The following is a 21,136-nucleotide window of genomic DNA, read 5'->3' on the forward strand; positions in this document are numbered from 1 at the left end:
GCACCGCACTGCACCGCACCACCACACCTCCGCATTTACTTGACAGTTCCGAGAGAGCCCGAATTGAGGTGCGAGGTGTGACAGCTTGTACGACGAAGAACCGCCGCGTACCAAGCTCCGCTTTCTAAAACGTGTTCTTTTGCTAAACAACTTTCGATTACATGGCGCTCAATCAGACGCAGTTAACACGCTGCAGCGTGCGCTACCCGCATGCCTTCCTCAGTGCCGGTGTTGTTCAACGGTATCTGGCGACACACCGCAACACTTCCAAGCATGTTTAAAACGGGCGCCTGTAACGGAAAAAAACTGTGAGTGCGCAGGCGAGCTGGTGGATATTGATCAGAATTCAGAAAACCCAAGACTGTGGTAAAAGCAGGGAAACGGTGTCGAAGAAGAAAGACTTCCTTCTTCGACAGCGTTTCCGAAGACCAAAAGTCTTTCTTCTTCCACACCGCTTCCCTGCTTTGGCTTGTAACGGGCTCGCGAACACTACGTATTTGGTTCAACATACGGCGTGGTCGCTTTTGCACACCTAGCTTCCGCGGAGTATAAAAATAAAAAAAAAGATTAAAAAAAAAAAAAGAACACTCACCTCGGAATGAACGGATCCTCGTGCAAACAAAGACGCCAGGAGAAAAACTGGCGAACCCGCGAAGATTTCGCCGCTTTGCAGCCTCCTTCGCGTGGCGGCGGGGCCAGCGGGGCTCCTTCTCCAGGCCTTTTCATCTCAGTAGTTACCCGAGCGGCGGATAGAGGGCGCTGGCGCATTCGCCGCCATCGAGTGGCTTCAATTTGGTTGGTTTCGGTTTCAGCGCGCTCGCGGCTGTGTTTATGTGTTCAGTTTCGCCTAAGTTCGTGATGCAAATGTGGCCGTTATAGTACACAGTAAATAAAACTGTGGTACTGAGCCAATTTGAGAACCACAAAGTGGTTTCCTGTCATATTCGAAACTTTTTTACGAACACTTTATGATGTATCTGGTCATGGTCGTCGTTAATTTCGGTCAGGTTCGGCGGCAAAACAATATATGACGCACAAGGAGGATTTCCATCGTCTAAGGCCGTACCCACTGACCCTATAGTTTCTAGAAAAATTAACGAATGAAGAGACTAATGAGTCGATGTATAGTAAAAATGCAGGCCCCCAATTTGATTAAAAACCTCCTGAATCGCGAAAAACACACGAAGTCGCAAGTTCACTGCTCAGTGTCCTCTTTTCGCGGACACCAAACTTTTTGTGAACTTTAGAGATTTGAAATGTCTCCTATAATACACGGATATTCTAAGAAATGAGTGATATATGCTCGGGGTGTTTTCTTTAAAGAAATTAAGTACTCGAGATATAATTCTATACTCCGTCCTAGCTCGGAAGAGGGGGAGGGGGGGGGGAGGATTCCTTTACCTATTGACTTGCTAAAGTACTTATAACAGCATTTCATACCATTTGAGTTAGAAAATTAACTATTTGTTTTACTGGCAATTGATTACGATGTGCTTGACACATGAGATAAGGAACAGGCCCATCAATTGAAGTCTGAAAATTTGTCTTTGTATAAACTTTGCCAAATAAAATTAAAGGGCCCGGGAGTAGTGATCTTATGCACGTTTGGCTAAAATCGAATTCTAGGCATATCTTCATGAACCTGTCTAGACAGGTCTCTATTCAAACTGATGCAACCTAGGATCAACAATGCTGAACTCGGGCGATTTCCATTTAGATGGATTCTTTTCGGCATCACATATTGCGAGCCCTTGGCACTTTCAAGCTGCCTGTGACAGATTTTTTCCCACAGGGTTTTTTGTGTTGAAATAACTTAAATAAAGAAATTAAACCTCGTATTAAAATTCTTAGCACCCTTTAATTACTGCAAACATGGGACAGACTGAAGTGTATAGTTTCTTTAACTTCAAAAATAAACAAATCAAGCAAACGTTTATAATTCAAAAATAATTAAGAACGTCTAACAAATTTACGTGTCATGCCGTGAACAAAGGAAACGCCTGATGTGGACTTTACGATTATCGCGAGCATCAGATAAAATGTGAATTAAACGTTCGGAACATGTATATCGTATATATGCTATATAATCAAAAACAACCGTTTTAAATTTGTTACGAAGACAAGGCCGCAGGGTTTCAGGAAACACACATAGCTTCATACACTGAGTATTTTGGTCACATTCCTTAAATCCGAAAAGTGTGGCTATGCATATACAGTGTACTTCACATATTTAGGATATTGCGCCACTATCACTGAGCAAACTTCAGTTGTCATAAATAATTGGGCTCAATATGCGCCAGCGCTGACGCTGATTCCGGTACCTCCTCTGTTCTCACACGTATCCGGTACGCCGACGGTGAAAATAGTCAAAATATGTTACAGAATTAACTGCAGATGTCGTCGGGCACATAATGATGGCATGACCCGATCGAAAAGACCATCAGGTTTTCCTGATGGACCATCAGAGTTTCTTGATGGTCCATCAGACTTTTCTGATGGTCCATCAGGTTTCCTGATGGACCATCAAAGAAGTCTGATGGCCCATCAGCCCACTCCTGATGGACCATCAGCCCATTCCTGACGAACCATCTGACTTTCCTGATGGACCATTAGACTTCTTTGATGGCCCATCAGGCTTCCTGATGGACCATCAAGAGGGTCTGATGGACCATCAAGAAAGTCTGATGGACCATCAGCCCATTCTTGACGCACCATCCGACTGTCCTGATGGACCATTAGACTTCTTTGATGGCCCATCAGGCTTCCTGATGGACCATCAAGAAGGTCTGATGGACCATCAAGAAGGTCTGATGGACCATCAAGAAAGTCTGATGGACCATCAGCCCATTCTTGACGCACCATCCGACTCTCCTGATGGACCATCAGATGCGTTTAGATGGTCCGTCAGAAGTTCCTGACGGCGTTTAATGGTCTGTTGGACACTCTTGATGGGCTGTCAGAGGTGGTCTAATGGTCGTCAGAAGTTTTATGTTTCACTTCGGTTCCATCAAAAGCGCCTTATTTCCCGGCCGTCGGGACTTTCTTTGCGCACAATGTTTATCAAAAGTGCTTGATTAATTGTTGCTCGCGGTATTCTGACGGCGCCGTCAGAGGCGTTTAATAACAATTGATATATGGGTCGCGACATATTTGCCAGCATGTGGTGAGTCGCGGGCTCGCGAGGTGCTGACACAACTATATGTCACGCGATTTGTCTTTACTCACTGAGTCCCCGATTCACCGGCAACTGTGCGTTCGTCTGCAATCACGCACCGTGGAAACCCGTACTCACGGTAGGGTTCATCGTTTCGCATATGCTTCATCTACGCCTTTCATTACCAACGGAAGGTGGACAGACTTTTCGTCGACACATTAATATTTATAGACACGCCCCCCCCCCCCCCCCCCCCCCCCCCCCCGAGCCCCGCAACCGTTGTGCGCATCGGACGGTCGCGGCGGCAATTAAGTTCAGCTTCCAAACAGACCGCGCGGCCATTGCTTTGCTTCACTTTGCTCGAAGGTTAAATAGTCGGAGGAATGCGCCACCGCCTCGCTGAATGAGCGGCCCAAAGTCGAGGAGGCTCCGCAACTTTGCACGCTACAAAATAGGCGATTTGAGGCTATGTCGCGATAAAAAAAGCTGTCGTTGAATCTCGCGTATGATATATGATGGGCCGCAGCCGCGTGGTCAATGGGTTGATGTGATTTTTTTTTATTAAGGAAAGGCCTTATATGTCTCGTCGTTCAGACGACCTTAAAAGCTCTTGAGCGGAAACACGTCGAGTCACAAAAGGTGCTAAAACCGGCGACACGAAAGGTAGAAAAACCTGCATTATTCAGTATTCAGCTGCACTAGAACCCTTTTGGACCAAGGCGGTCGTTAACGAAGCAGCTTCGCAGGGGTTTTAGACTGAATTAAAGTTTTCAACACCACCGCCACCATCATAGATATAAAAAAAAAAAAAAAAAAAAAAAAAAAAAAAAAAAAAAAAAAAAAACTCTCTGCTCCTCTCGGGAGAGGAGCAACCAGCGACCTCTCCTTCGGTATGCCGACGCGCTACCCCTGTGCCACGGGCGGAGGACTGTCGAGGGTCGCGTAAATTAGGACTTTGTTTTTAATGTATCGGCTACTGCCGACGCATCGGCTACTTGCGGCGCCAATTTCTTTACACGCAGTGTTGACACTTGACAGATTTCTCTCAAAAATGTTCTCATTCAAGTTCATACGCAGTGTTCGACACTCGACGATCCGTTAATTTTAATGTATACTTTATATTTTGAAAGACGTTCGCCGCTTATATCCGTTCGAGCAACTGCGTTTTCAAAAGCTTCGAATCCAAATCCAAATCCAGTTGTTTCGTGCGCTTTGTTGCCTCGGCAGCCTCACCCTTCCTCGTGGAGTGTTTTTGAGGTTTTAGATATTTCGGTAGGTTTCACTCGATTTTGCGAGAACGGAGAAATAAGCGACGTCCACAGGGCTTTATTTAAAAACTGCAATCCTTCGAATGTGGTCGACTTCGAGCGTAGGACGGCGTACAAGGTGTCTTGGGACGGCCACGCGAACACTCGAGGCGGCTATTACGACGCCGAGATCCTCGAACTGACGGGTGAGTATGTATTTTTTACCATCCCAAAGTGCGACGTAGCCACAAGCAATCGCCGCTTTCTTTCTTTTTTATTGCGACTGTAATTAAAAGTGAATATTGTAGACTGCTTAGATGGGGCACCAAGCTAGGCAGATGAATGCATGGGCTAATACTTCAGTTGAGCGTGTGGACTGAACTGCCTTGCACGTGACATCATATGGCACCCTACAAGCCGCCATTGGTCCTGTGCCTTAAGTCCGCGCTAATTTACTCGTACTCCACCGTTCCGAGTTTCACACTCCGAGCGCAGCAACTAAACGAAGCATAGCGTACAGTAGCGCAACACACCGAAGCTGTCGGCGAGCTGTATGAGCCACTTCCGACCACAGTTTTATGACGAACCCAGCATCTCGCGGATGCCAAACTTATTTTGAAGATAAAATTAATTAAGGGCTCTGTAAAATGGTGAAATAAAAGCCCCCCCCCCCAAAAAAAAAAAAAAAAAAAAAAGAAAAGAAATGCGCGGCCACGTTAGGAAATTTTTACGAATGTTTTAATATTTGTGAAAGGTTTGAATACTCGCTTCGACCAGATATGGTGAATGTTACTTTGACCGATCTATTTATTGACCAGGCATGCTGTTTAGATTCAAATGAAAGACAGCATTCTTGAACTCGCTTGTCAAAACAAGAAACTCTCAAACTTGTCAGATATCTTGGGTTTCCGTCTTCCAGCGCGAGACGGAACACGTCGATGTGCTACTCCAATACTAGCACACCACCGTTCAATAAATAGCACATTAATTAGTTTTCAGGCGAGATGCATGGACAAACTTTTTCCGCAACGTTTTCGATTTCCAATCGAACTATCTTTATTCGCAGGGCTGTGCATTCTACAAAGGGCAGCGATCGGACTGTCCTCTCATCTCGACAGCGTTTCTGTCGCTGTACCATCATAACGCTACTGTTCGATGGGTAATTCGTTTTCAGGTGAGATTCGGGAACAAGCCTTTTCCGTAATGGTCCTGGCTTTGAAATCAAATCATTTTACTCGCTGGGTTAAGCATTCTTCAACTGAAATGAGGCAGCGATCCACTGCACTCCTCGTCTCGGCGACGTTTCTGTCAGCGCGAAGAAATGACTTGCACTTCGAGAAATACTCGGTGCAAAAAGAGCACGCTTGAGTGTCAGTCCTTTGGTGGCGCTTCTGTCCATTTAATGAACAGAGCGCCAAACTCTTGCGCTCCGCAGCACAAACTTAGGCGCACAATCGTGGCTGATTCAATGTCAATTCATGCGAGTCATATAATACATGGCTTGCATTGATGTTGCATCAGCTGCCATTGCTTCCTGACCAATTTATTTATTCATGATCACAAATGTACAGTCGGGGACAAAAGTCCCCAGGACGTGCTAGCTGCGGCTGAAACCCATTGCTCTGCCACCTGCCGGCGGGTCGCCTGGATTCGAGATCACACAAAAGTGCATGCGCGTCCTACTCTGCCTGCAAACATGTGCGTTTCCTGCTCTTCTGCGGCACAGCACCTAACTAGGAATCGGGCACGTGGTACTGCCTCGGAGATAGCGCTGGCGGCTGACGAGCGTCTGCTATACATTCCAAAACTCGAGATACCGCCTGGGGCATTGCGCCGCATTTCGTCGTGTCAGCGCACCTTGCTTTATAACCAGTTCAGCTTATCGCTTAATTGAGCTGCCTTGACTTCTTGCTTTATAGGTGCCATGTCAGTAAGCACTATCTCCGAAGTGGTACCACGCGCCCGATTCCGAGTTAGGCGCCGCGCCGCAGCAGAGCGGGAAAGCGCACACGTTGGCAGGTACAATAGGACGCACGTGCGCCCTTCTGTGATCTCGAAACCAGGCGACCCGCCGGCAGATGGCAGAGGAATGCGTTTCAGTCGCAGCTTGCGTGACCTCGAGACTTTTGTCCCCGACTGTACCTACAAGAAACCCAAGAGGAAATGGCAACTGAACTGGCCAGGCGCAAACAGGCAGCTGAAGCATCTGCAAGTTCACACAAAGCTGCTCCTCCCAGGAACGTCAGCCCTTGTGCCCTCTAACGCAAAGCAGATTTTGTGTAAATTTTGTCACCAGAATATCATTACCTGTCTATGTAATATGGTACAGCCTATTTTTTCTGGGAGTGTCCAAAAGCTAAATCTTAGCGCTAATTAAATTTTTAGATTCGGTTTATGTCAGGACAAAAGCTGAAAGTGACGATGTTGCAAGGCTCTCAAAAGCAGCGCCAGCCACATATGGCTAGCAGCGACCGAAACGGGCACACAACTGACCAATCCAACTGATGCAGAAAGAGAGCTCGTCGTGCACAAAATGTGAGTGTGGAAAGCAGCTTGGGAATCCCAACACTGCGTAATGTCATGTCGAGTCCTTAACATTTATACTTCCTTGGGATTGCTCTGTTTCACCACTCAGTCAAGGCTTTGCAGTTTACCAAGCCTTCTTTATTTCACAAAGGCCAGTAAAGCAGTCGGGAGTGACAAGGAAGACAAAAAATCAACTAAATCACAAAAAAAAAAATAACACAGGGATCCAGTTTGATGCCGGCAACAATGTGTTGTCATGATTTGTTGATGAGGAATGCCATGCTTTCTGCCTACACCCCAATGTGCGTGAGTAATGGTGCTAGGGGGCACACCGGCAGAGCTGCTAGAAACACCTTTCTCTGACTTACCCTGCTCTATCAATTGCAGGACTACCTGCGGCTCGGCTGTTGATGCGGGAGGTGCTGTAGGGCCCTACTGCCTAACACGTGAGTCATTTATGGCCTGACCTCTGGGTACTCGTATGTTTACCGTACTAACAGAACCCATGCTTTAGCATTAAAAAGGTAACTTTTTTAATGAACCTGCAGTATATGAAAGAAGTTTGCTGTGCGGTGATAGAGCCGAACATGTCATATGCAACACATGGCTTATATCTTGCATAGAGGATATTCATTCATAAAGGGTGGAAACAATATGCTGAGAAAGAAGGCATAAACGGCAAAGAGCTCTCTACTTTACTGTTGTGGCTGCGCTCTGTTGCTGAGCAGAATGACCGAGGAATGTCCTTCCTACGTCATGACTACGTAGCAAGTTCCCCAATGTTGCTAGATTACCTCCCAAATAGGCTCCACATGCATCCACCAGGTGCACATTGAAAGATTGTTTGATTAGCTTTAAAATTAGTTTGCTTGTGCCCTTCAGCAAAGGACTGGTATTTTTGAGGTTATGTTGCAACCTGCAACTCATTAAAGCGATAAAATGAGCGCTGGAATTTGGTTTCTGTACCTCTTTAATGTGAAATTGTTTGTTTCAGTTGCTGACGAGGACATCCTTGCAAAGAATGAGATCGTGGATCCTAGCATCGGCCTCCAGAAAAGGAAGGAATGGTAAAATAGAAAAACTTTTCACTTTCATTCAGTGTATAATATACATTAAAAGAGTTTAGGATAGTGCAGGTGTGGCCAGAGTGACATGGAGTTAGAGCCGCAGACAAAACTACGAAAGTTTAGAGTCGCTGGAGAAAAGAAAGGGGGAGGGGGCTACTTTTAACAAGAAACAATATGGAGGGAACAGTTATTTCCATAGAGGACAAGTATAATGGGCGATAACAACAAATGACACTATGCATCAGAAGGTCCTTTCCACTGCTAACCAAAAATTAATACACAATTCACTAGCCAGTCACTGCCCCTGACAACTGTTATGCGTATACGGTTGAAAGTCTTTCTAGAACAATAAAGGAAACAGGGTCACTCGACGCATCTATGTGGCAAAAAGCATTCCAGGTGTATATATGTAGTGTGTTGCCAGGCTGCCAAGACTTGTAGCTCTTTCTAAATTCTAGAACCCTTTTCGTCTATGGGACTCGTTTTCCAGGGAGCCGCGAGCTGCACTTGGACCCGCAAAGAGCCGCGTGCGGCTCGCGAGCCTCGCTTTGGCCACTCCTGAGATAATGTAAGCACAGTAGATTGAATCGATTGCAACAAGAAGTCAATAAAACATTATTGTAGCCAGGCTCTTAATTGTAGTTACAGCCAGTGCCTGGAAAACATTCTGTTGTCATGCTCACCTGATGCAACTAAGGGATTATGTAGCTGTTTCATGGAGATGCCATGAAGCTTTGTAGGCCCATCAGCTTCGCAGACGCCCATGAAGATAGGAATTCATGTGTAGTGCTGTCTTAAACTTAAAGGCCTAATTTTCATTAATGTACTTATTTTAGTGCATTTTCAACGCATCTTGGAGTATACAGTACCACTCTACGTCAACGACTGGTATATGTGAAGCTGTTTCTCGCTTTTGTCTATAACAGATCCATGTCGGGCAAGGTGTGCACGTCAACCAGGAATGCGGGCAACATGCGGAAAGCAGAGTGCGACTCTATGTTTTGCAAGATCACTGCTGCTTCCATAGGGTGAGTGGAAGTGCGTTTGGAGAGGTCGGTGACCGGCACCCTCTCCAACAAGGCAAAGGCAGCGAGGCGAGAGAAGGCGTTTGCCCCGCTCACTCAGCGGAAGGTGCAGGCTCTCTCACTAAGCAAACATTTTTAAAATCTTGATATGAATCTCGCGGAGTCACGTAAAATATTTCATGCTAAATTCGTATCAACGAAAGCAAAACAAAATTTATATTTTGAAACACAAGGAATGCATGAATGTGCATTTATTTATGGGAGAAAATATCTTGTATGCAATTTACACGATTCTAACACGCCCCGATAGTAACACACGGTTATAATCAACCCACGAATGTTGAAAAAATGAATTAATGTCGATTCTACTGTGCAAATAAATGTCGATTCTAGTTCGCAGATAAAATAATGACGGCTGAACAACATTCACTTTGTGGAAAACATTTTATCAAATGCACATACTCGGAAAGTGCCCACACTATGTGCTGTTGAAGCCCTACATCAAAAACTTGCAAGCAAAAATTCGGTTTCTTTGTCTTTCCAACCAAGCTCGCATGTCACCGTGGACCACACCGAAGACACCACCAACATCACTCGGTTTTTTGTTTTTGCCAACGCAGTTACTTTGTTTTTTAGACGTAACCTTATAGTAAGATCGGTTTTGCTTTTCCAAGGCTGAAACACCATTCCACGAGATCGCAAAAACAAAAAAGCGATTTTGGATTCAGATTGGATTGGATTTGAAACATGTGTTGATGGTGATGGGGCTGGCCACTTTGCACAGTTTTTTTAGCATTTTGTTTAGTTTTGGTTTTTGGGTCCGATTGTAACATGCATGTAATTTTGAGCACCAGTTTTTGGGTAAAGTGCGGCTGAACCCTGGCAGCAGCAGGCAATCAGCCGCCCGGAGCCTTGAAAGCTTACAGTCGCCGATCGTGGCCTCCTTGCCACTATCAGTTGTGGAGCACACATTCGTATCAGCCGTCGCAGCGCGTAGAGGGATTCGGAACACCCAAAAATTTTCACGTCGTACACAATGCACTTCGGCCGGGGAATTTGGGAATTTGTTTTAATCCGAAATTCGTACCAGTTAGTATCACCGAGATTTTACTCTAGTAGGTTGTCTGCTAACACCTGGACATGTGATGGGGGTACCCCGCCAAGAATGAGTCAATCATAACAGATAATAACCGTAAATAATCGCACATTTGTATTTTGAACAGATAATTTTATTTTTCGTTCTAAGCAACGAACTCGAGCAAGTGCTGGAAGAGAAGTCAACGGAGAGCTCGATGTGTCGTGGGCTATCCGGCAAAGCTGGCGTGGCTACGAGCTGTGCCGTTCGGGTGCATAGTGGTGGTGTAGACGTGTTACAGCCTAGCCATTTGAAACACCTGTGGGCTTTACGTGGACCAAAGCGGACTAAGCCGTCTAAGCGCCTATGTGTGAGATAAGTAATGTCAAGGTCATCGCGTTCAGGGCGAGATTACTCCAACAGTTGAGTATACCTCCAAACAGTGGCGCTGCTCCGATGTGTAGTGCAGCTACATAGCGGTTTTCGCCATGTCACGACTACGTCCAAGATCCCCAACATTGCTAGATTACCTCCCAACGAAGCTTCAGAGGCCTCCACCAGGTGCACATTGAAAGTCTGTTTAATTACCTTTAAATTTAGAGCCAGCCCATGAATGGAAGATCTTTCAAGGAATGTGAAAGATTGTTTTTATATAGAACTGCATTGTTCTTTCTGGTGCTCATGATGCTATTTTTTTAATTCTGTGGTGTGTCTAAGCTGTTACCACAGCGAGGGATGATAACCAAGTATAAGCAGTTTCCAACGTACATTGTCTACTTATCTAGAATTGTAGCTCCTATTTCTTAGAAGGTCACTAGCCTAGCAGTGAGATTTATAGACATGGGCTACCTGTTTTGTGCTTAAAAGAATCTAACAGAAGCCAGGGTGAGCTTTCTATTGGGAGTGGAACATAAATCAGGATACTGCGGTACTTTTGTTTTCATGGTGATCTCTGAACGCTGTAAATACTAAGAAACGTTGAAGGTTTGTTAGGTGCCAGCTGCCACTTAATTGCTTTTATTTGAGACTAATTTACCCTTGGTCTTCTCAAACTATGACCCTCCAGCCTGTATTTATGACGTTCTATATTGTTTTAAGTCTGAGCTCTGCAAAAAATAATTACCCTGGAATTTCAATATTCCAGGCTGCTTTTGACTACACCTGAGGGAGAAAGGTACCGCCAGGCTGAAAGGGCAGCCCGGCACCAGAACATACGGCGGTACCTGTAAGAAAAGCTGTCCAATCTCAAGAGAAATCACTACAAAGGTATGTGCATCTATACTCTAACTTCCTTAATTAAGTAATATACTATTTTGGGTCTCAAGTTTACAAGCAATTATTTTAAATGATGGTATAGATAAATTATTTAGAGGTTAATATATCTAAATGTTTATGCAAACAACTTTAAAGTAAGTCTGTTGATCAGCTGACCACTTGAAAAAGGCTTTGGGTTGCCTGGTCGCTACTGCCATCCCATCAGGCCGTGCTCGCTCACTCTCCAAAAAGTTGCATGGTCACACAATTACAATGAAGCACGTCACTCTTACTGCCCCTTAGTCGTCTCTAGGCCCACTCTGCTGTTTACGTATGTCAATGGTCGTCCTGTGTTTGGACTCATTGCTGATCTCTGAATTGCCCTTGACATGTCCAGGCTCATCCCTTTGCTGCCTGTCCTCCCCCGATGCGTGGTCCGACCACGGACTGCCCATGCTGTTGCAGGTCTGCCATCGCTTGCACCCCATGTTGCAGCCTTTTTACCCTTTTCTTCATATTAATTTAGCTTAATTTATATATTGCCAATACTATTGAAATGGAATAGATGTACTATCGCAGCCAATATGAGCTGAAACGCCACTGCACGTGGCACGCGATGAGAGTTGTCTCTCAGATTGTTCAGCAAACCTTGGTATGCGTTGAGGTAGAAACAAATCACTTCTTGTGCTCGTTGCACCACTGTGCCGTTCCGTGTCAATTTTCAGCTCATAGTGGCACAATGAGTGCAAGAAGCAACCTGCCTAAACCTCAGCAAACACAAAGGTTCACTGAAAATCCGACAGGTGGCTCTGATAGTACCACACGCCATGTGTCATGGCGCTTCAACTAATATTGGTCACAATAGTACTTCCTCAAATGTTTCTGGTTTTTCTGTACCACCTAGCCATTCCGCCCAGCGAAACAATGTATGATTTCATAACTTCATAATAAAAACGTCAAAGCAATGCAGCTTGTTTGACTTTATTCTTATTAGTAGCTGCATTCGCCGCACTCAAATGTCGGGCTGGCGATTACCAGTGTGCAGTGGACAATATAATTAAATTCTAAGTGGGATATGCACCTCGTCATGCTCCAGGCATGGCATAATTAAGTTTCCAGATTATGCATTCACATATTGTTGTGTTTTTTAAGTTGTGGCCAACTCGAACTGTTTCAAATTAGCCATGAAACCACCATAATCAAACCGTAAAAAAATAGGCGTCTCAAAATACGACAGGTCATTCGACCATCAGACCAAACCAACAGACCATCAAGCCATCAAACCATCAAACCATCAGGCCAACAGACCATCAAACCATCAGGCCAATAGACCATCAGGCCAACAGACCATCAAACCATCAGACGTCCCAAGATACGACTCCATCAGACCATCAGGATTTTCCTGGTGGTCTTTTCGATAGGGTATCGGGCGGTGATTTACAATAATGCGAAAGACGCAGTGAAACGCGACGAAAAACGCGAGCGCAACGCTTTCGCCAAGGCGCGGAGCTAAGGGACAGCGGAGCGACGAGTTCAAGCGACCTTATGGCGGCCGCGTCACGTCATTCCAAGATGGCAGCGCCCACGCGACGAAGGCTCAAAAGGTCTTATATTTGCGCACGCGCGCGCCGCCAGCAGTACTCTCGCCGCTCCTGCTTCCATCTAGCGGAGATCAAATGAGACACTGTCGTCTGTCCATGGAGCTTATGGCCCTAAAGATCAGTGCCGAAGGCCATGGTGTTTTATTCTCATATGAGCATCGCACGTCATGAATAGAAAGAAGCCTGAATTAAATTAAGAACAGAAGCTCAATCAACCGAACTTCTCCGTTTAAGTAAAAATATCAACGTGCCTGAGGCGGCAACGCAACACCGACAGATTGCTTCCCTGCGCAGGGCGCGCGAGTCAAACAGAGGCTCATAAACCACGGACCCACCGGCACAGACTGGGCTGCCTTGAGTAGTGTTGGGCCGCATTCCAAACATAGTTGATTTGACTCGGCGTTTTAGGTTGTTCTAGGGGTGTGGTCGCTTGACATGCGTGACATGAACCGCCGAAGTAATTCGGATCTGCTCGAGTAATATTTAGGAACACAGCCTTGCTGTAACGCGCCAGACGCGCAGACGCGCTCTTACACCACTTCCTCCCCCCCCCCCCCTCCCCCACCCAAACACGCACACACAATCCCCGGCCACGGTCGGGCTTGGAGTTTTGGATTCCTGCGCTTGCCCCGACCTGGTTGCCTGTCTGCGCCGTGCGCTGTCGGCTCGTCATCTCCGCCGCCTGTGCCTTCAGGCCCGCTGGTGCGGAGCAAGCCGGTCCTTGTGTGGACTGATGAAACCTTGGTCATTTCACCGCCTGTCGCCCGATCATCGTTTTTTGTGTATTTCCAAAGTGCACGTGCTCCGGCGTCTCTCGGCACGAGGGCGTCGGTTTACCTAGCCTCTTAATACAATTTTATCCACAGATGTTTATTTATATGTAAGGCTCGGCGTTTTCCGTTTTGACCAATAAACACCGATAAAAGTATGCCGAATTAACTTTTGGAAATTCGGTTTTCACCGGAAAATGTCAGCATCTTAGACTAGTAAGGAACGCCAAGAAGAGAAGGGGAAAGGGAGGGGGGCATCTGTCATCGTACGTGACCGCGAAGTGTTCTGTTCTGGGACAGGGCAGCGCTCTTTAGGGAGTATTGGCGTCTGTCATGGATGCAATTTACGTTCCTCTTCGTGATTCAGTCGTTGTGCGTCAATTTCGCTGTCGTCGTGTAAGGATCGGACTTGGAGTGTTTTTATCAAGGCGAAAGCCTTATATGTTTCATCGTTCAGTCAACCTTGAAAGTCGTTGAGCGAAAACCTGTCCACACGAAAGGCATGAAAAATATTCTGCACGCACACTCCTTCACATTTGCACCCTCTTCGAAGGACCTGACGACCTTGACGTCATCCTAGAGTTTGTCCTGGACGTCGATATTGACGCCGTCCTTGAGGTCGTCCTGAAGATCGTGCTAGAAATCGTTCTAGATGTCGTCCTAGACGTCGTCTTTGACGTCGTCCTTGAGGTCGCCCTCGAGGTCGTCCTAGAAGTCGTTTTAGACGTCGTCTTTAACGTCCACCTCTATGACGTCATTCTCGACGTAGTTCTTGAGGTCGTCCTTAAAGGGGTAGGGAAACGAAATTTCAGCGCTCATTTCCTGGCTTTAATGTGTTGCATGTTGCACCCTAACCTCAAAAACACCAGTCTTCGGTTGAAAAGGAGAAAAAAAAACTAATTTTAAAGCTAAATAAACGACTTTCAGTGTGCACCTGTTGGCTGCATGCGGAGCCTATTTGGGAGGTAGTCTAGCAACGTTGTGGAATCTGCTACGTAGTCGAGACGTAGCAGATTCCTTCGGAGCAGCGCCACTCTTTGACATTTCAACGTTTCAATTCTTAGCTTTCTTCCTGAACCCACAAATCGCGCATTTCAGCGAATGGTCCAAGAAGGTGGAAAGGAAGGACTTCCCTCTTTCTCGGACCCTCGTTCATGCAACCGGAAACAGCCATTCTCCCTCTAGGCTCCTTGCATTGACGTCACATCGCATACTTTTGAACACCAAGTAAAAGGAGTAGAGGGAAGCTGCTTTTGTAAGAATTTTGGTTGACAGATTAATCTCCTATAATCTTCTGGGGGGAGAATAGCGACGCCTCTACAAATCCGGGAGGCACAAAGGAGGATCCTGATAAGAGGGAAGCTCCTTCTTCCCCTTTTCTCTGGAGGGCATCGGAAGTGACGTCATGTGCAAGCCCGCCCCTCAAAACTCGGAAAAAGTTGCTTTTCCCACCACGTTCAGCCCTAAGCTGACAGTGTTATGGGAGCTACGTGCTCCTTGGGCCAGCCGCACGCTCGTCACCCCACGGGTACTTCGAACGGCTCGGTTGTAACGCGCTGACGCTATTGACACCACCACAACGCTGACAACGCCACCAAGGGCAAAGCTCATAACCACGCCAGCCTTGCTACGTCACGTATGCGGGGAATCTTTTCTTTCTGTTTTTGTTTGCGCCGGATATCCCATGACGCATCGCGCTCTCCGTTCGCTTCTCTTCGAGCGCTTGCTCGAGTGCACCGTTTGGAACGAAAAATATAACCAGTCGTTCAAAATACAAACGTGCGATTATCATTTACGGTTATTATCCGTCATGATTGACTCATTTACGAACGAAATCTGAATATTTCAATTTTTGTTTCCGTACCTCTAAAATCGCCCTCGAGGTCGTGAAAAAAGAGAATCTAAAAAGAAACAGTACGTGAAACAATGTAAATCATGCGTCTGTCTTTAATGCACCACCACCCGGGCTTTCGCCTTCAAGTCGTCTTAGGGATAACATAACAGGCCTTCCAATTTTGTTTTTCAGGCCGTTTTATTTTACTTTTGTTTTCTTTTGTGGGGGAGGGGAGTCATCCTGTTTGTACTGTACACGGCTTCCACAAAGAAGCCCAAAGCTGTTTCAACACTCTCTTTCAAGTATTTCTCTGATTAGAGGGAAGCAGCCTTGATAATTCCATAAATATGACGGACTAAAAAGCGCGCCAAGAATTATACATGAGAATTTCGAGATTTAAAATTTTTTAAAATTTCGAGATTAAAATCGTCCCGACTAAACATAACTTTACAAGTGCTGCCACGGGTTGATTGATTGAGATCTGCGTCTGATGTACTCTATTTTGGCCAAACCTGATTAAAAAATATGGAACATTCACCCCTCCAAAAAAAAAAGAAGTGGTAAGCTTTGATCTCTAAAAATATTTGCCGATGAAAACCGAAAATTTCATTCTCAAATAAAAATGAATAAAAAAAAGCCAAATTCACAATAAATAAATAAATAAACGAAAACTAGGAGCTTTTTTTTATGTTACACGCGACGGCGCCAGTCAGTTTGAAAAAGGATGTCTCCTTGTATCGGGCCGCGGCGAACCTGAACCAGAACCGGCGCGCCTGCCAAACAGCGCTGCAGTTTCAACCCCACCTCTCCTATCATATTTGCTTGCCTTTCTTCGAATGCATGCAAATAGGGTTTATTCGCGCGCTGAACTATCACCCAGAGCTATCACCCAGGCAACGTTGCAGCCGAGGTACATAATTCGTCCATGGCGCTGCTCACGGTCGGGGCCAAGGCCTCCGCTCCCCCTCCCCTAAATTGACGGTGCAGTGGAGGCTACGTGCTCGCCATACCAATCAATTGCCTGCCTCTGATCATTGACATTGCTCTCCGCGAGTGAGTAATATACGAGGGGGTGTAATCAGGTGGTGCGGCCGTTTTTTGAAAGCTGGATAGAAAGGGTACACAAAGCGCACCACGTTGCAAAACCCTCCACCTTAAGGCCCTCTACAAGTTTTCAATTGACACCTTTACCCTTAAATCATTATTTTAAAGGTGAGCTGATTACATTTATTTCAACAAGTAATTAGACTCAATACAACAATTACTGGCTCATTACTGGCAAGTAGTTTGCTTCCTATTTACTATCAAAAAGCGATGTGGTCAAGGAATAACAGAAACTGTTTTCTTACAGAAAGTAAGTTTTAACTGACTGTTTTGTTACCCTACAACTACGTTTATGAGAATAACGTAAAGTCTTGTTTTTTTACCGAGAATTTCAGTTTCTATGGACTATTTTTTTACCAAATCAATCTGTTTCTTATAAATAATGTAATCTCTGTTTTTTCACAGAGAAGTGTGCCTGTATTTGTTTAGGGGTTAAAAGCGCTAAAAACGACGGACGAGTAGGAGAGACACACACCACAGAGCGCTACTTGCAACTGGTTTAATATTGGAAAATTACACGTACCGCGAAACCAACAAGACACACATCCGATTCAGTTCCAACCGTAGCTAATCACAATTCTTACTCTTACACCATGCATGATCGTAAAAACGATAACTCTGATTCAAACAGGGTTATCGATGGGGCACTTACACACGTGCCCTCGTCACACTCGGAAATAAAAAACGCTTCCGTTATCTCCCTTGTCTTTCTATTTTTGTTTCGTGCCAAGATGACGGTGTTGTCTAAATAGGGTAAACACTCACACCTACTGCAATGTACTGCGAGATTGCCAGAGGGGGCTGACCTCAATGACAGGGCATGTTCCCTCAGTCTTTCGTTCACGCATCGCCCCGACTGCCCCACGTATACCCTCCCACAAGACAGAGGAATTCTGTACACTACCCCCACTCTGCATCCTACGTATTTTGTTGCGTGCTTTTTCTGACAAATATCCAACCGTGTGTCACCCCGTTCCACCCTCCCACATAGCTTGCTTAATTTCTGTGGAGCTGAAAGGAGAACCGAAATGCCATGCTTTTCCCCTACCTTTTTGATGTTATGGCAAACGTTATGTATATACGGTATCACCACTGGTCTTTTTTCTGGCTTGCCTCTCTCTTCCCTCTTCCCTCCTCCACGAAACTTTTTTAGCAATCCCTCTACCACCCCCTTAATAATCTCACAGGGAAAGCCTCCCTCCTCTAGCCTCCTCACTTGTAACCCGAAGCTTCCGGCTACGCTGTGCTGACAGGACTTCGTTAAGGCCGCGTTCAGGCAGGTTGTGGCGATCCCCCTCTTGATAATCTTGGAGTGGTTCGAGTCATAGGGCAAAACACCTTTTTTCGCCCTAGGACAGTAAGTCCAACATACATGCGACGGGAGAAGGGCCAACTTACTGTCCTAGGGCGAAAAAAGGTGTTTTGCCCTATGACTCGAACCACTCCAAGATTATCAAGAGGGGGATCGCCACAACCTGCCTGAACGCGGCCTTAACGAAGTCCTGTCAGCACAGCGTAGCCGGAAGCTTCGGGTTACAAGTGAGGAGGCTAGAGGAGGGAGGCTTTCCCTGTGAGATTATTAAGGGGTTGGTAGAGGGATTGCTAAAAAAGTTTCGTGGAGGAGGGAAGAGGGAAGAGAGAGGCAAGCCAGAAAAAAGACCAGTGGTGATACCGTATATACATAACGTTTGCCATAACATCAAAAAGGTAGGGGAAAAGCATGGCATCTCGGTTCTCCTTTCAGCTCCACAGAAATTAAGCAAGCTATGTGGGAGGGTGGAACGGGGTGACACACGGTTGGATATTTGTCAGAAAAAGCACGCAACAAAATACGTAGGATGCAGAGTGGGGGTAGTGTACAGAATTCCTCTGTCTTGTGGGAGGGTATACGTGGGGCAGTCGGGGCGATGCGTGAACGAAAGACTGAGGGAACATGCCCTGTCATTGAGGTCAGCCCCCTCTGGCAATCTCGCAGTACATTGCAGTAGGTGTGAGTGTTTACCCTATTTAGACAACACCGTCATCTTGGCACGAAACAAAAAAAAAAATAGAAAGACAAGGGAGATAACGGAAGCGTTTTTTTATTTCCGAGTGTGACGAGGATACGTGTGTAAGTGCCCCATCGATAACCCTGTTTGAATCAGAGTTATCGTTTTTACGATCATGCATGGTGTAAGAGTAAGAATTGTGATTAGCTACGGTTGGAACTGAATCGGATGTGTGTCTTGTTGGTTTCGCGGTACGTGTAATTTTCCAATAATAAACCAGTTGCAAGTAGCGCTCTGTGGTGTGTGTCTCACCTACTCGTCCGTCGTTTTTAGCGCTTTTAACCCCTAAACATGTTCAACCAACTAGCCCAAATCCAAACCCTTGTGCCTGTAGTTTAGCTTAACGGAACCGATTTGGTATTTTTACCGAAACTTTCTGGATATTTTCTGTTGTATTACATACATTTTTTACAGTGTAGGCGCAGAGTGCGAGGAATTTTCTCACGGCCTTTTTATCCCACGGCGGCGTAAATGCAGCTACGGCGTGGGTCTTCTCAGGGGCAGGAAGAACACCTTTCTTGTTCATGACGTGGCCAGAGAACTTTACTTCACTATTGGCGAACTGACACTTTGTTGGCTTGCGTGACAAGCCGGCGGTCTTGATGGCTTAAAGCACGGCTCGAAGTCGTCTCAGGTGTTCGCCGAAATCGCGCACGGTGTCCATGACACGCTGGAAGGTTGCTGGTGCTGTACAAAGTTCGAACGGCTTCACTTTGAATTCGTACAGACCGTCGGGAGTGACGAACGCAGTTCTCTCGCGGTCACCGTTAGTCGACTTTAATGTGCCAGTAAACACTCTTGAGGTCCATCGACAAAAAATTCCGGGAGTGGCTCAGTCGGTCTAACGTATCGTCTATGCGGGATGCGGATAGACGTTCTGCTCAGTCACAGCGTTCAGTCGACGATAGTCTACGCAGAACCTCAAGGTTCCGTCCTTCTTCTTTACAAGGACAATTTTGGACGCCGACGGACTCCTCGAAGTTGAATGATGTCGTCGTCCAGTATTTGCTGGACATGATATTGAATCAACTACCTCTTAAGGAGACTTGATACGGCGACTGGTGTACAGGGAGCGCGTCGTCGTCGGTAATAAAGCGATGTTTCGCTATTGGTGTTTGGTGAACTTTCGACGACGTGGCAAAACAGTCACTGTATTCGGCGAGGAGATCAACCAGTTGCCGGCGGTTAGGAGCTGGGAGCTCGGAGTGGATGTCGAGCTGCTGCGGCGACGTGTTCTTCTGTTGTGACGACGAGGTTTCCTCGGAGATTCCGGTGACCGCGGCTGGTGCCTGAAGCAATTTTACGTGGCCCACGGTGGTACTCTTCGCTAGGGGCTGCGGCTCCTTTCGATAGTTCGTCACGAGAATGGTTGTACGTCCTCCTTGGAGATCCTTTACGCCTCGTGCGACGCCAGTTCCTTTTTCAAGGAGCGGTTGGACGCTGCCTTCCAGAAGAGCTTCACCGTGCATTGTTGCGTTTTTTATGACGGTGACGAAAACACTCGACCGCGGCGGCAGGTTTACATGATCGGCTATAACTCGGACAGCGGTTGACGTCGTGTTGGTCTCCTCCGGTGACAGAACAGGCTTTCGCAGCGACAACTGGTTTGCTCTGAGTTCTATCAAGTCCATTTCAAGGATGACATCCCTCGCACAGTTTTGCAGAATGACGAACTTCACAGGGCACGTCTCACCGTGGATCTGGACGGGAGCTGTACATCTTCCGATTGGTGTAATGAGGTCTCCTCCGGCGGTTCGTATTTGAGGTCGATCCCACGGCGTCATGACTTTTCGAAGGCGGCGGGAGAGCCTCCAACACAAGACTGAGTAGTCTGTTTCGGTGTCCACGGTTGCTGATGCGTCGTGGCCATCGATGACGACGCTAAGGTTGTTGGACACCGTTGCAGGGGTGTCGTTGCGATGCGTGCCGTCAAAAGAGGGAGAGCGCTTCGGCGTTCTTCGAGGCTCTTTACTTCGGCCGTCTTCGGCAACTCTACCTCCATTGGTTGCCGCTCCTAGTTTCTCCAGTGAGGAGCGAGGGGCGACAGGTTTTCACGTCGGGGTCGGTGCATCGGCGAAGCTGGACGTCGTGGCGACGGCGACCGAAACTGTCGGCGGGATGCAGGCTTGGGGGACTGAGGTTGTCGCAAGTACTCCGGGATCTCTCGATGGCGTTCACCATAACGGGGCCGTGAATTCTACGGGTGAAACCCGGGCAGCCCGAGTCATCGGTATGGGCATCGGCGGTAGGTGTGGTCTGGTTCCCCGCAATGGAAGCACAGAGAGCGTTCGTCGGGCGTTCGCCACACTTGGGTCTCCCGAGGTGCCCGGGGCTCCTAGCAGGCGTACTGGACCTCGTCGTCGTGGCGTCGGTCGTGCTGCGGCGCAGAAGACTGAAGTCGGGGCAGCGTGACTAAGGCGCGAGGAGGAGG

At 46.8% G+C, this 21,136-nt stretch overlaps 1 protein-coding gene across 5 annotated transcripts; it reads left to right on the forward strand.

The window, feature by feature from the left end:
* The first annotated feature begins 4,380 nt into the window (after positions 1-4,380).
* On the forward strand, positions 4,381-11,861 carry LOC115331645. 5 transcript variants are annotated; one of them, XR_006078230.1, is made up of 7 exons: positions 4,381-4,607; positions 5,468-5,575; positions 7,315-7,373; positions 7,922-7,994; positions 8,921-9,022; positions 11,239-11,360; positions 11,746-11,859. XR_006078230.1 is itself a non-coding variant. In XM_042293238.1 (5 exons), exons 1-4 carry the CDS (start codon positions 7,202-7,204, stop codon positions 11,321-11,323), a joined length of 249 nt encoding a protein of 82 aa, XP_042149172.1. In that variant the 5' UTR covers positions 6,909-7,201; the 3' UTR covers positions 11,324-11,360; positions 11,746-11,861. The 5 variants fall into 5 exon arrangements, 2 of the variants coding, with proteins under 2 accessions (XP_042149172.1, XP_042149171.1); XR_005717143.3 differs by lacking the exon at positions 5,468-5,575 and having other exon boundaries at positions 11,746-11,856; XM_042293238.1 differs by lacking the exons at positions 4,381-4,607; positions 5,468-5,575; positions 8,921-9,022 and adding an exon at positions 6,909-7,233 and having other exon boundaries at positions 11,746-11,861.
* The last annotated feature ends 9,275 nt before the right edge of the window (positions 11,862-21,136 follow it).

The sequence above is a fragment of the Ixodes scapularis genome, unplaced genomic scaffold (assembly GCF_016920785.2).
Source record: "Ixodes scapularis isolate PalLabHiFi unplaced genomic scaffold, ASM1692078v2 PGA_scaffold4__175_contigs__length_147842914, whole genome shotgun sequence".
Lineage (NCBI taxonomy): Eukaryota > Metazoa > Arthropoda > Arachnida > Ixodida > Ixodidae > Ixodes > Ixodes scapularis.